Raw genomic sequence first — 16151 nt, forward strand, 5'->3', positions numbered from 1 at the left:
CAAAATGGGTCACAGGGACGCCAGAGCCTAACTTATGTCGCAGGATCACTAAAACAGACCTTAAAATCTATTGTGTTACTTCCTGTTTTGATTCATTTTAAACCTGATATGTTCATAATACCAAACAGAGGAGCTCCACAGTCTAATCTGCTGATGAAACAAAAAAGTTATTAAATGTGTTTTGATTTTTCAGAAACTGAATTATTTTGCTTAAATGAAAAATAAAGTTATTTCTTCCATATTTGCTCTAAAATAGAAAAAAACATAATTTATCTTCTTGATAAGTAATAGCTTTAAAATACATACAGACGGAATAATTTTAGTAATTAATCTTTACCCATTCCTTTCATCGTTGTTTTGCAGTCTCAGCAGGTTTAGAAGTGTTTACTCTGCTGATCGTCCACAGTATAACCTGTCGGTAAGTTCCTCTCTTTCTTTTTGTTTCCGCTGTCACCTCAAATTCCCACTTTTCCACGGTTCTTTGAACTCTTTCCGGTTTGCTCGACTGCAGTGAGCCGAGGAGGCTCTTCCCCGCCAGACGGAGGCATCGCTGGCAGCGTTTGTGTCTTTGTCTCCAGAACAGACTTGACAGCAGCAGTTCAATAAAGTGTCGGCACGAAAGCAGAAAGTGTCATCATCAAAGGCGTTTGAAATAAACAAGCTCCATTTTTCTGGAAGGAAGTAGCTTTCTTTGAAAGAAACAGCTTTTTAAAATTTAAGTTATGATTGATGCATAACATTTACTAATCAGAATCAGAGCAAAACTAACACTTCTTCTCTGATAAACTACAGAAAAATGACCAAAAAAGAGACGACTTCTGGAACTAATTAACTTTCCTCTGTGTTGGTTAGGCATCTGTGAGCAGAGCGTCTGTCTCCAACGGGGCAGATAAAATGGGACAACACCTGTCAAAGCCTTGTGTGTTTGCATGGAGGTGTTTGACACCCCCATCCCCTCACAGTCATTTCTGCTGACTTGTCCTATCTAATAAGGATTAAATCACTTTTGTGAGCTTGATTTAGAGAAAGGAGCATGAACACATGACAAAGAGGTGACGCCTTTTTCACCTCTAGGGACATTCCTTTCTTCAGAGTTCACACCAATCATTTTTGGGACCCTGTGTTGGTCAATGGGAGACCTTGCGAAAGCGAAAAAAGCATCATTCTAACTTGAATGTCACTGAAACATCTCAAATTAAGTGTTTGGAGTATGCACACCAACGCAGCATCAATGCAGAATCTTTTAATCCTAAGTACAATACAGAAAAATCTGTGGTAAACAAAAATCAACTATTTTATGACAGGCAGGAGAAAAATTAAAAAAGAACATTTATGAGGCTAAATGACAGAAAAATCATTCTAGTCTCCAGACAAGAGACGGCGGTCATTTTAAGCTGATGCTCGTGACAGTACAGGGAGTCATTCGAAAGGCTTTTAAAGTGCAGAAGATGCTCCAAACAGGACAACGATGATGAACCACACGTGAATAGGTCCCTGTAAGTTTCTTCAAGTACAATACAGCTTCCAACTCTGAGGAGTTAAACTCTGTGTTTTCAGTGGAAATCTACATTCAGTCAAGATGCAGATGTCCTGACAATTCTTTTAGAAGAGTCTACATCCACCTCAAGAAGAGCCTCTGACTGATTATTGATAAATCACTAGGTGATAATGCGTCAAGGACATGGTAAAAAGCAGAGAGAAGCAATGTCCACAAGGTGCATGTGACGGCTACGACTGAAACTTTGGTCCTTTTCACTTGGTTTCGGAGAGCTTTGCTAGGCTGGTTTGGCGGAAGGCTGCTCGGTCCCTCATCTCCAACACACAGTCCCCGACCATCTCTGCAAACATGGAAGGCCAGAGTTTATGTAAAGCCTCGCCCTTCAGGTTCGTGTCTGATGCTCTTTGGACCAAGTCCTGGAGGTACTGATCGATCATGGACGCCCGCTCGGACGACTCCACAGAGCCCTCCTGCAGAGAGGAGACACAAAACAACAAGCTGGATTCACAAACCAGCTCAACCAGATGAACTTTTTCACGTTTAATCGACGCTTTTCACTGTGACGGCAGACGAAATGGCTACAGGGCCAGAAGCGGGAAATCTTTACTTACGGCAAACCTGACAGCTGTTTGAGACAATTTTACGTAAATAATAAAAGTAACTTTACCAATTTCAAAAGAAAAATGTACAATAATTATTTTATAAATGTCCTGCTGAACTGTATTTTTATTTCCACTCTAAGATCGTTCTCAAATCGAAATACAAATGTTTGAGATCCTCCAATATTGGATGTTTTATTGAAAATATAACCTTCCATTTGAACAGATAGTATTCTAACGGGTTCTATTTTGGCTGATGCTATCTCCACGTACTTTAAGTGCGATCGAGCACAAAACCCAACAGAAATTCATGTTGGCCACATTTAACACCGTTGTAAACATGATCAAAAAGGAGAAAAAAAATAATTGCCGTTTGTGGTTAGTAGGATTAATATGACAAAAAGATGTACATTTATTGGAACAGAGCTGTGAAAACAAAAAGCCTGGAGCAAGATTTGCAAGATTTGCAGGATTTGCACCGCTTTGATGTTTCTCATGATCAGACTACATCCCACTGTTGGTGGCATACGTGTGATAATAAACAGTAAAAATCAAAAGACCAAGAATCCCCCTCCATAGTGCTTCCTGCGTGTCCGGTGTGAACACCAAATGCTGAATGCATGTTCATGAAACCAAATACAGCCTGTTCCTGAACAGCATTCTGCGTAGAGATCTGTAAGCAGTTTTTCTAGAGCTTCATGTGAAAATCTTAAGTTTTCCAAACAAAAACTGAGGTTTTTTTACAGAATGCCCTTATGAACAAATCTCACTTCAGAAATACAATTGTTAAGAGCTCCCACTTTAATGTCTGCGGACTCAATGAAAAGCGCTCAATCACCCATGATAAAATCAGTTTTTGATAAACATCAAACTGAAGAATTAGAGACTCATGTTTCAGAAGATGCAGTTGAAATCAGGTTATTCTGCAGAGGAAATGTAAGTTCTGTCAGGTAATGACAGATAAAAACATGGTTATTTCCACATCTGCCCCGGGAAGAGCAGATCAACCACAGTAAACACACTTTGATGACCTTCGAGTTTATTGCAGTAAATGTGGCTGAATATCACTTACAGCTATTTTTAAAACCCAGCTTGAGTTTTCTTCAGCAATTTTTCGATATTGACCTCTGCCTTGTTGTTTATGAGCTGAATAGTCAGATTTAATAACCAGCAACATCTCTTGAATAAAAAACATATTTAATTGAAGCTGCCTAAGAAAGAGAAATGTGGAAAACATTTGAAATAGCAACTTATTATAATGCCAAAAGGTTCTACGTGAATTCAGTGACATTTATTAATCTGGAAGAGTCTTTGGAATTTTAGAGAAACACAGTGAGAGCAACCACTTTAGTAAAAGTCTGATACAGATGACCTCCTTGAAAACGAGATGTTGTATCTCAAGAGGCTTATCTTCATGCTTAAATGTTTAAATAAATGAAACTATGTTTGAAAGAAGAAACTTTAAACAAAGAGTGGACAGACCAGTCAAACCACAACTCAAAGAATCCTCTGAGAAACAGAAGTGGAGAGTTCACCGAAAAACATAAAAACTTGTCTTATGCTTGACAAAAACCTCTGGATCATCCCCAAAACGTTTAGACAAATACTCTGGGACACTCTGGAAGGTGTGTGGCCTCTTGCATATAAAGGCTAAATTCAGAACATTGCATCAAAGTGTCTGGAGTAGTGTTACATTAATTATAAATTCTCTGCCCAAAAATCTAAAGGGGAGCAGTTACTTTTTGGCAAAACTTGACCAGCATCTATAGAAACTGTATTTTTGATTTGAAAAACGTTTGATAAGCAAAAACGTTTTAGGAAGGGGTTCATTATCGCTGCCGTCTGTCGTGTCCTCTGTATGAAGACTGACCTCTGGGCTCTCAGTGTTACAGTCCCTGCTTGGGTAGTTGAAGAGCGCTCTGCTCAGGCTTTCACCCAGGAGTTTCCCATTTTCTCGCAGGTCGTCCGGACTCAGCCCCGCCCGCCGGCCACGCCCCTCCAGCAAGAACTGCAGCTGCCGCTTCCTGCAGGGAGAAGACAAAAAAAAATGAAGACAGTAATGAAAAAAAATTAAAATGTTTCAATCTTTCAGGATATTGAAGAAAAAGTTTCCAAAGCATGACGTAAAGCACAGCAGGTGTTGCAGTACGACACTATGACTCTGAGGTTTTGCTCCAACATGTTCAGTGGGTCAGAGCCAACATGTAGACGGAGCTGGAGGCAAACAGTATATGAGATGGTATGGATTCTAGAGCGTCTACAAAGTACATCAGCCTTTAAAGAAAACTAAACGAACTGATTGCCTGTGAGCATGTTTTGTTAATTCACAACTGTCCAAATCAATCAATAAAAATATTTTTTGTAAGGTATTGTATTAAATTTAGAGAAAATCTGCTTCTAGAAAAGATCTTAAAATGGTTCTCATGCAGTTAATGTTTGTACATTATTAAATTACTGTTGTTTTGTACATTTATACAGTATATCATGTTAAAATCTGCGTCCGATCATTTTTTGATCTATTGTAAATTATGGTTGTGCCGTGTTTAGTCAAAATCGAGGACATAGTTTCTGCAGAGCGGCAGTAGTTCATCAGAATTTTCATTTTGAGTTGTGGGCGGGACTGTTAGTGTGGAGTCCTCCCTGATGCTGAGAGCTCGGAGTAGGGAGCTTGTGGCCCTCCCGGTGCATTTTCTGCGCACTAATAAACTCATTTTCAAACGTCATTTTTTTCATCTGCTCCTGATTCACAATGATTTGAATAAAAAATACCCAGAAATTGAATTTTGAGCTGAATTTTCTTTATAGATGCCTCCCATTGTAAGAAAAATGCCACAAGAACACGGTAAAGCACCAAAAACACAATTTTCATCAGAATAGATCCTTAATAAAATGTTGCTGATATAGAGTTTAATAAAAATTCTTTCCTAAAAGTAATGTATATTTCTCTTTTATTGCATCAACCATCTCAACCAATTTGCTGATTTTACATAAACCACAAGTACATTATTTCTTTGACAAGAATCCCAGTAAGGAAAATTTACAAGCAGTCATGTTCTTTTGAAGGACATTTTACTTATTTTTTAATTTAATTTTAATCTAACATCTTCCCACCTTTGAATCAACCAGAATATTGATTTTAATGAAGGTGACACACAGCTTCAACTCAGGTTGTTGCAGCTAATGGATGAAAAATCTTTGTGCAACAAAGATTTTCAACTTAAATGAGAATGGTCAGAGCACAAGAATTGAAATAAAATTGTTTTAAATTCTATGCTGTTGTCTGATGTCCATCTAAAATGAGTGAAAGTTTGTCAATTCCAGCTTTACGGTTACAAATGCAGGTATTTTTCAAACTGTCTGATGTATTGATACTAGGATCATACTGAAGTGTTCAGACATGAGACCTCATCTTGCGATTAGAACCTTTAAAATGTCCCTTCTAATTTGTTACAGAAGTTAATCCTTCTCGAGTGGGTCAAACTACTACACAGATGTGGACTGACAGAGTGCCAAAGCATTGTGGGATATGTGGGGATAGCTGGGTGTTAGTAAGTTAGTGTGACACAGAAGTAGGACTCATCTCGCCGGACAGCCTTCAAACGTGATGTGAGTCTGCAGCGTGACGTCTTACACCCACAGGGCTCTGCTTAAGTATATATGAGTGAGCATGTTTGGTATTAGAGGTTACAGTCATTGTGAGAACATATCAGTGTGACAACTTTACAACAATAAATAAACTTTAAATAACAAATCTACCATTTAAATGTGTTTTTTATGTTCAAAATGTTTCTTTTTTTAGATTTTAATGTTCACATTTTTTGCTTTCTGGATAGGAAAATTACTTAAAATGCTTCATCATCTACTTTAAAACTAAATGGACTCCAAATGAGCTTTTCTTTTTTCTTCATTAGGGGTCACGGTCAATTTTTTGTGCGTGACAAGTGCTGTAATCTTTTTTTCCAATAATGTTTTTAATCATCTCAGAGTGACAGAGGTTGTTACTTCAGAGGGAGAAGAATGTTTGTGTGCAGCTTCCAAGTACCCACCCTTAACCTGAGACATATTGTCTAATTCCACTGGCTCCTCGGTGCCAGGTCGTGTCTCACTGCTACACACAGGCATGCACACACATGTGCAGAAGCCAACGTCTTCCGAAGCCAGAAGGCTCTGAAAAATCCACTCATTCTTGATGCAGTTGAATACCACACATAGTCCAAATCGAGCCGGGTGAGGAGGAGCTGGTAAAGTGACGCTGTGGCTCCAGCTCTGGCATTGGGTTCTCACCTTGACTCCTCCAGCAGGAGAAGGAGACGACAACGCGGAGTTTCCGTTGCGGCCACATGACCGAGTGTTCCAAACACACGCTCTGCGCTGATCACATCATTCATGGTCACCTGAGGTCGACACCAACACATACAAAGACACAAGACAACGCCCATTCACTCGTCTGGAGCTGTGAAAGCAGGTGTATGAATACACTTAAAAGTTGGTTTTTCAAGTAAAGTCTTAGAAATGTTTGTGTTCTGGATAAATTCTTAAATGGGTCAAACCAGGCTTAATAAATGAAGCTAGCACTGGTACGGAAATAGTTCCACATGCTGATAAATATAGTTTCTTACAAGCCAGATATGAAATTCATCTCATGTGTCAAGTGAGTTAGTTATAATTCCCAGTCCTCTATACAGCAATGTGTTTTTTGTAGGGAATTGATAAAAAAATTATCTAATTAATTGCAAATCTGGAAAAATATATCGAGATTATTTGCAGATAATCACAATATGAATCACACACAAAATTGTACATTTAGGATGCTTTTTTAACCCTTTGGAAGCTAAGAGTCTAAAACTCAGTTTTTGTCTACTTTGGAATTTCCCTCTGTATTTTGAATTTGAAAGATCACCTGCTTGCTTATTTGGTATCATTTTAACCACCACAACCTCTCTATTGTGACAGTGCCTTTATTTGTCATTTTCTTATTTTGTGTTCACACACTAGACTTAAAATCATGCAAAAATAGAAAATTCCATCTGGAAAATTGATATTTTGCTGTGTAAACCCCAAAAGTCTTTAACAAACTGTTTTTACAACAAAGAATGAAAGTTTTAGGTGTAATTTTATAGAAACAACAAGATAGAATTTGCAACAAACTAATTAACATGTTTTTGAATGAAAATACAAAAAAATCCAGGCTAAAGTCCCAGATTTCTTTGGGCCACATATATTTCTGTTGATAGAGGAACATGGCAGAACTCACAGCTCCAGGCAGCCCAAAAAATACGAATTTCTCTCCAAAGAGCGCTGCTGTCCATTTTACTTTTTTTTTTTTTTTTTTTAATTCTGCCTTTTTTTTTCTTCTTTTTTTCAGCCATTTCTTTTTTTCTTATGAATTGTCTTTATTACAAATTTTTGGGGTGAGAAGCTTGATCCAGCTGGATTTGAGTTTGGCTCGACTGGAATCTACACAGGTGGGGGCGTGTCTGTCCACTCTGAACTGCTCACCTCAAGCAACGTTGGGCGCGGGACTTTTGTTGAGAACCGTGGAGTTTCTGCAATTTTTAGACAACACCTGTGCTTGTTATTGTGGAAAATTCATGTCGGTCCCCAAAATAGAATAATGGTCGGTTTCCTCTTTGGATTTCTCCGTTTCGCTACCGCCCCCCATAGCAGGGGCACTGCTGCTGAATTACAGCCGTCAGATTGACGTTTATCTTGGCTTTATTTATTAAAATAAAAGATTGCTTTTGTCAAAAAACTACAAATAAATGACATATTATCTCTTTAATTAAATACAATCTCCATCACAGAATCCATAAAAAAGTTAAAGTTTATTTTAAATGAATTTTTATTACTCTGATCTCACAGCTGCACGACGGGACGTCATTTATGATTTATTAATCGTGTTGTGTTAATGCGTCAAAGTTCACAGCTCTACTTCTTAACATTTTAGAACTATTAAAGCTAGACAACACCAACAAATTAAAATTTAATATAATAGAAGAATTCTGTCATGTTTCTGTTTCCACTAATCTGTCAGATGATCAGGAGAGTTTTACAAAATAACACTTTTATTTGCCAACTTCTAAATGTATTATCGAGTTAACCTAAAAAAAGGCTCATGCCTCACCTCCTGGCCATTGATCCTTTGGAGGTTGAAGTGGTACAGGCGGTAGATGACAAATGAGCGCCACAGAGTCAGACTGACCACCGGGTTGCCCTCAGGGTGGACGGTCAGCTGATCCAGACGCCTCACCTGAGCCAAGGCCGCCAGCTGAGGCAGGCGGCTGATGTTTGTCTCCAGGAAGATCAGATGCTGAGGAAAAATGTAGAAGATGGAGAATATGTGGGATGAATAAACACAATCGGGAAGATTGCAGGAAAATAAATAAAAACTGTAAAAGTAAAGTTTAATTGCTGCACTGAAAAAACAAACTTTTTGCATCAGTAATATATACTTAATTATTCCTCATAATATTTACATAATTCAAATATTATGCAAATGCATAGAATTTTCTAGTAAAGAAGTTAAGTTTATATTCATAAATGCAGTAAAATTTAATCAATAATTGTTAGTGCAAATTGTTACGAGGATTTTCTTAAGTAAATCTTATTAGTTTTTTTTTCAGTGTGTGGTTCCATACTGTTCTGATATTAGGATGAGTAATATGTTTATCTCAAATGTAAAACGTTTTCATTCTTTTTTTTTTATTATTTATTGAAAGAAACACAATGTGAACTCACTGATAGGTTTGGGAACTTGACCCTTATTCTCGGCAGTGAAGGTACAATGGCGTCAAAGTTGATGTAGCGAAAGGTTATAACAGTGACGGCCCCCGCTGTCTGAACCCCCCAGCCCCTCTCCAGGGCCTCCAGCGCTCCCAGTCCGAATAAACGCAGGGTGTCTCCATCCAGCTCTGCCAGGTGACTTTCAGACAAGGACAGGCTCTGGACGCTGCCGCTCCCCGTCTCCACAAACCTGGAAAAACACACCTCAGAAGTCAGAGCTGGTATGTTAAACACAGTTTGTTGAGTGGTGCAGTATGCTTTTTTGAGCACTTGAGCAAGTTTGTGTTTTTCTATTCTCCAATACAATGATGGAAGTGAAAAGAGATGGATAATATATAATTATAGAGCAGGAATCACTAAATAATAATAACTTAGGTCATTTTAAACATGTGAGCAGGAGGAATGGATGGACGGTGAAACTTGTTCATTCTTGTCAAAGAGACATGTGAATGGTCAAGAGGCCTCAGTGCAGGACAAAGTAAGAAGATAAACTGTCAGACCCTTGAGGATATTTCTGTTAGTGTTGGAACAAGAAAAAGTCCTGTCGATGATCTTTGACATCTCTCAAAGAGAGACATAATTGAATCTTGAGTTCCTTAAGGTCACGCTCTGCTTTGAGGTTTCTATTGTAGCTACAGAAATGGTTAAAGTTGTTTACAGCAGCAGATTACAGTTCCTGATGAACATAAGTATGTGTTGCTCTTGAAAACAAACTGCTCATTTGTATGCAGAACCACCTGCCAGCGTCTCACTGAGAAAAGGGAATTTTCAGCAGTGGACATTCCTCAACTTTTGAGTACTTGTAAATCACTGATGTGTGTTTGTGCGGTTAGGTTAGAGGAGGGGTCGGGGTGTGACTTTAATGGATGGCAAGAAGGAATGGGAAAATTCTGATCAAGAACTGGAAAAAAGAAGAAAAAGGACAACTAACAACAACAGATTTCCCTGCTGGCATTCTTCAGAAAAACAGTTAATTCTTATTTTTCTTTCTGGTATTTGTGGACAAATAAAAACTACAGACAAATGTTGTCTCTTTATTTAAATGACCTACATAACTGTCGGGAGGCAATGCTTGTTAACAAGGAAGCCACTGGAGAGACAGCCACACTTTTTCAGTTAACATCGGTAGGACTAAAGATGAACATGTCCTCGTGTCACAAGTTCACCCTCAGGTCAGCAGAGCTGACATGTTCTCAATAAAAGATATATATATATTCATGAGGCTCTGTCCTTTTTACACTAATAAGCTGTTTATGGAAATGAAGGTCAGACTGTTTGCATTTATGAAACTTTGTTTTTGTTATTAGAACTACAGATCCTTGATGATCAAAGTTAACCCTTTAACCCTGGAGCTTTAGCACCAGCTTCACTCATATTCAACATTTTACAGAAATGAAGTGCTTACACAAACACTGTAATGAGCTGATTCTGATATGAAGAAAAGTGACTTTGCAGCGTTTTGCAAAAACATTTACGTAAGTTTGTAAAATGTTAGTAGACGTTACCATTGTTATCACTAACGTAGTTTACTAATCTAAAGTTAGTAAAGTGTTAGTAAATGTTACCAACATACATTTTGTAACATCACTAACTTTACTAACATAGTTTACTAATGTAAAGTTAGTAGAAAGTTAGTAAACATTACCAACATAAATTTAGTGACATCACTAATGTGAAATTTACTGCCATAAAGATGGTAAAGTGTTAGTAAAGTCTACCAACATGAATTTAGTAACATCACTAACTAAAATAACGTAGCTTACTAATGTAAGGTTAGTAAAGTTTTAGTTAAAGTTACCAACACAAGTTAACTAACATCACTAACATTACCATGAAGTTGGTAAAGTGTTAATTAACTTTACCAACATAAATTTAGCATCATTACCAATTTTAAGAATAAGGTTTACAAATATAGTTAGCAAAGTGCTAAGTGCTAAGTTTTTACATCCCTAACTTTACAATTGTAAAATGTACCAACACGAAGTTAGTAGTATTACTAATTTTGCTAACATAAAGTTCACTAATGTAAAGTTAGTAAATGTTAGTAAACTTTACCAACGTAAAGTTAATAGCATTACTACATTTACCAACAATGTTTACTGACGTAAAGTTAGGAAATTGTTTGTAAATTTTGCCAATGTTATAATTTTAATATCATTAACGTTTTTCAAAGTGATAAAGTTAAAGTGTTGGTAAATTTTACAAAAAATAAAGTTCTTAACAGTTGTAACATAAAGTCTACAAACGAAAAGTTCATAAAGTATTATTAAACTTTACCAATGTAAAGTTGTAAAGTTATATACATCACTAACTTTATTAAGGTGAAGTGAAACGTCACTTTTCTCTACATCAGCATCTGTTAGAATGCAATTAATTTTATTTATTTTAAATCTCTGTATTACAATTTTTTTTTCATATTAAGAGCAGTTTTGTTGCATCTATCTCTTATATAGTGAGGGTAAAAGCAGGGAGGGCTAAAAAGATAAGTATTTTCATATTTTTAAAAACTAGCCCTGGAGAATCCACAGGGTCAATTTTGGCTTCTGTTTTTGTTTGTTTTATTCTATTTTTAATTTTAATTATTGCCTTTCAATTGTTAGTTTATTGATCAGGTTTTGGGTTAGACATAAAAAAATTATAGTAAATTATGAGTGTACTTTTTAAGACAAACAACACAACATTATCAAATTCTAACAACACAGAAAAATCCTAAAACATTTTTTTACGTTGATCTGACAGCAAATAAATTACATGGTTGCAAAATCCAAGTCTTTCAAAATCAAATTCCACTTGGACATAAATATCAAACAAGGCAGGGAGCTCCAACTCAGTAAAAGACATTAGGACATGTCTCCGTGATGAATGGATTGTGAAAGGTAGTGTACAACTCCAAGGTGGTGCAGATAATTACATATAAAGGTCACATAAAGAACGAGAGTAACTCCTGCGTGTCTGGAAACGTGCCAGCATCACAGTCAGCACCGTGCCGTATGTTGTTCCTACACCATGGCAGCTGAATGGTTGACGTGTGGGCTTGAATCACGCTGTGGCAGAAATCTACCAACATGTGCTGAAGGAGCAAAAAAAAAAAATAACACAAAAAATGAACTCAGGAATCATTGAGTTCTAGGGATTTGTGAACTGATTCAGTCTTGACTATCTCACTTAATCCTACAGGGCTATTAAAACGTTCATCTGTCTCTCAAAACCCCTAATCCCCCCCAAAGACATAGCTGGTGCACATGTCTACAACTGCCTAAATAATGAGAGGCAGTCACACTGTCTGAGCTGTCATTACAACAGCATTCCAGCTTTTCACTTAAAACCCAAAACAAGTCCTGCAGACATGCGAGTTCAAAGTCATGTTAAGTCTGAGCATCCTGGCTTTTCTCAGCAGTTTTCACTGTTTCGGTGTCTGAAAATAACCCATTAAGCGATCTCTACACAGGTTTTTGTTAAGTGTATAAACAACAAGAGGTTGCATCAAACGGAACAGTCGCTGATCTCAGAATTTCTAGACGGGCGCTCTGAGAGAGTCCGCCTCCTACGTCTCTATGGGAAATGAGGTAGAAACTTTGGTGATTCGCTGCAGAAACTTGTGATGCAGGATCATGATTGTCTTCCAAACTCAATGAAATCAATTTGATGCAAGTCATGGAGCTCCAAATACATTGTACATGAAAGGATGAAAACTTGCTATTTAGATTTACTCAATTATTTATAATTGCCAAACAAAATTATCAAGAGGACACATCTGCTTCTACAAGGCCTCTTTTTTCAGCTCATCATTATCTGAAGTACCAGGTGTCCTTATGTTGTAAGTTTTTAGTGATTTCTGCCAAAACCTAAAATAGCAAACCAGCCTGAAGGTGTTAGACCAGCCACTGTGACCTAAATTACTGTGTGGTAAAGTGGAATTTGGACAACCACACTGACCTATTAGTTGGATCCATTTACATTTTTTCAATGATTCAATGCTGAGTTTAACATATTTTGTGTCAGCTTTAACTCCATGAAAAAACTGAAAGAGAGGTAACTGTTGATGTTAATGCTGATTTAATTAATTCAGTAAAATTGCTTATACCCCTAAAAAGAAAAATGGAGACATACATCAATGGAAACCTAATTCTTTTGGTCAGAGATTTTCCATCCTGGCAGTGATGTCCTACATTCCATGTTTGAGCACAGAAGTGCTGCTCCGTTTTTACAAACAAACTAGTAATTAACAGACTATTTTAAGTGAATGTAAATAGCAGATGACACAAATAGTATTAGTTTGTGTTATGGAACGAAGTAGCACATTTGGCCCAATTTTTTTCAAGAAAAAAAAACATTTTTTTTTGTCTTAAAGAAGTTTTATTTAAAGAAAAAAAATCTTAGTTTAATAAAATATGTCTTAGAGACCAAATCTTTGATAAGAGAAATTTTAACGTACATTTTTAAGACTTTTTGAAGTGTAAGTAACCTGTCAAGCGAATAACACTGAGTTCATGTGAACATCTTATTTGTTGTTTTCTTTTACTTTGTACAATAGATATTTTCAATTGTAAAAATATGCATTATTTTATTTTTAATAATAATTATTATTTTATTCTTCTTTTAGTCTTTTTTCTTTTGTAATTTATCTGTTAGTGTTTTTAGTAAAAAGCACATCGATCTGCCTTCAGTGAGCCAATAATAATTTCAGAAATTGGTGAAAAATAAACTATTCTTTTATCACTGTAAGTGAGGACAATATTCACATTAATTGGTGATCACCATGAATCATGGGGACAATTAAGCTGAGACGATTTTATTTGTCATTTAAGATTTACACCACAAATTAAACGTTGATGTTGTTGGCTCAGAAAGATATAGATGTGATACAGAGCGCTTTTCTTTTGACTATCATGAAAAAACATTATGCTCAGCAGAGCGATAAGTTATATAAAGTAAATAAAGCATCTTCTGGTGTTGCAATTTACAACAAAGAATGTACAGTGTGTGTTATGTAAAGAAACACAGTCTTTATGATGATTCACAAAGTTCAAAATGAGTGAAGTTCACGTATCCTCTGTCTGCCTCTGTGTGCTCTGCACGGGGGTGGACATTGCTGTTTTTCTCAGTATGTGACGCCTCACCAGTGAGCTGAAGAGCTCTGCACAATGTAGGCATTACAACTCCAATAATCCACAGAACATATAGATTTTCCTCCCACGCCTCATTTTAGGAATTACAATATTTTCCACACAGACCTTGTTTCAGTTTAGTATAATTAAAGTCCCAATGTGAATTATTTTTACACCCAAACTGTTGCTGAAATTACAATGAATCTTATGGGGAAAAAAATGATACTTAAGGATTATAGCTTTAGGCTCATTTTTGGTGCAGGAAGGAGAGGCCGTCTTTGAACATTTTTAATAATAGAGCTTAACACAGCCATCACTTTAATCTCAGCCCTCCCTCTCATAATTCATCTGTAACTGGATTACAAACAGTGTTAGAGTAAATATCAGTCCTGAGTGGTCCCATTAGAGTGTTTTCAACTCCTAAAGGCACTTAAAAAAAACACAGACATGTATGTGCTGTCCAGACACTGGGAAAGTCTATGTTCCCAAGAGATATTAAAGACCCACTCCAATGAAAATCAAGTTTTTAGTCTTTGTAATATGTTCTTGTAGCATTTTTCTCATGATGGACATAAATAAATGAAGATTAAAACTGAGTATGAAAACCCACTGCTTGAAAAAGCTCAGGTTTGTGATGTAGCAAGATCAGACTGCAAAAGGGCGGAATAAAAAGTCACTTTCTAAAAAAGTATGCGTCTGAAAGTGTTTGGAGGGCCGGGCAAAATGTGGAGAGAGGCCGGCTCCGACCCACAGGCCGTAGTTTGGGGACTCCTGCATTAAAGTCTTCGTTTTTCTCGTCTGAGCTGCCAGCTGGCTCAAAACTCTATGGCTGCATAGCTCTGATATTGCTCTCCATTTATTTTTTTCTACGCTAATGTTAGCTTGAGGTTTGATGGGATTGTAAGCTAGCAGGAGAAAGTGTAAACAAAGGAATGCTGGGATATCAACATAAACAGTCCTGCCTACAACCCAGCAGGCAAATTTCTAATGAATACATGCCACGCTGCAGAAAATATGTCTTAAAACCTGCACCGTTTTTTTTTTTTTTTTTTTGGGGTGTTAAAAAAAATTAATAATCATGATTAAAAGACGATTTTGAACAATTTTTCAACATAAAAATATACAGTTGAGTGGGACTTTAAGAGGTCACTAAATCACAAAAGATTGATGAGTTTAACAGTTGTTTTTTTTTTTAACACAGGTCATATTTTTGGGGCAAATGAATGCTTACGATAATGCAAACAATACCTTCCCTTTTTGTTTGTGTTTGCTTTGGATTTGTTGAAAAGCAAAAAAGATTGGATGGGGGGGATTTTGAAGCAAATTAATGTAAATTAAAGATAAATCTCTACTTTGAGTCATTTTTTTCCTCCTCTTCCTTCCTTTTTCGACCTTAAAGCTGTTCCTTGTTTTGCTGCTTCCTTATCCTTAAGTTTTAAAGAATCAGCGACTACACCGCGCCCTCCTCTTCCTCCTCCTCCTCCTCTCCTCCACCAAGATTCGACAGGGGCTGCATCAGGCAAGAAGGGTGCAGCACCAGACAAAACTATTGATTATGTCAAACTTCTGAGTTATTTTATTTATGGTTTTAATTATTACATTTTTTAACATTTCACACGAAATGAGTGGTGTGTTGAACTGCAGAAAATATATATATCATTGCAATTTGGCACCCTCTCCAGCGGATACGCCCTAGGCGGCCGCCCAGCTCGCCTATGCCCAGAGCTGGCCCTGCCTGGATGAATACAAACGTCTTGTGTTTTTAGAAGTGTAAGCTAATGTGTGTTTAAGTGAATTTGTCTTTACTAGAGTGTGCAATATAATTATTGAATGGAGCGGACAGCAAAACCTAGAAATAGTTGTAGTATTTCTCCTCTTACTTTGGATCCCGAGGGCTGTTTGGGCGGCTGTTGGTACGGAGTCGGATCTCTGTGCCACCTGGTGGTCGCTCAGGTCCTGAGCCTGGACTCACCCGTCTGTCATGAACAACAAAATATTATAATCCGAACCCCTGCAAAAGGACGAGACACCAACACCACCTAATGAAAAAAAACATTTTACCCAAAAAAAAATACCTCTTTCAGGTTGAAATAGTAATCCAAATTTTACACACATCAATCCATTTTATCATAAACTTGGCCAATTTTTTTTATGCTTTTATTT

General features: G+C 37.0%; 1 protein-coding gene across 2 annotated transcripts in view; it reads right to left on the reverse strand.

Annotated features, from left to right (window-relative positions):
* Positions 1 to 1228: 1228 nt before the first annotated feature.
* Positions 1229 to 16151, reverse strand: part of LOC112160811 (leucine-rich repeat-containing protein 49) — a 34259-nt gene continuing 19336 nt past the window's right edge. Inside the window, exons 13-18 of one of the 2 annotated variants that reach the window (XM_024295630.2) lie at positions 15869 to 15964; positions 8836 to 9070; positions 8222 to 8407; positions 6382 to 6491; positions 3968 to 4121; positions 1229 to 1968 (exon numbers count right to left, since the gene is read on the reverse strand). In XM_024295630.2, coding sequence (XP_024151398.1) covers positions 1753 to 1968; positions 3968 to 4121; positions 6382 to 6491; positions 8222 to 8407; positions 8836 to 9070; positions 15869 to 15964 — 997 coding nt within the window. In that variant the 3' untranslated portion in view covers positions 1229 to 1752. Of the gene's footprint in view, positions 1969 to 3967; positions 4122 to 6381; positions 6505 to 8221; positions 8408 to 8835; positions 9071 to 15868; positions 15965 to 16151 lie in introns of those variants that run through there. The other variant, XR_002921740.2, reaches the window with a different exon arrangement.

The sequence above is a fragment of the Oryzias melastigma genome, linkage group LG3, assembly GCF_002922805.2.
Source record: "Oryzias melastigma strain HK-1 linkage group LG3, ASM292280v2, whole genome shotgun sequence".
Lineage (NCBI taxonomy): Eukaryota > Metazoa > Chordata > Actinopteri > Beloniformes > Adrianichthyidae > Oryzias > Oryzias melastigma.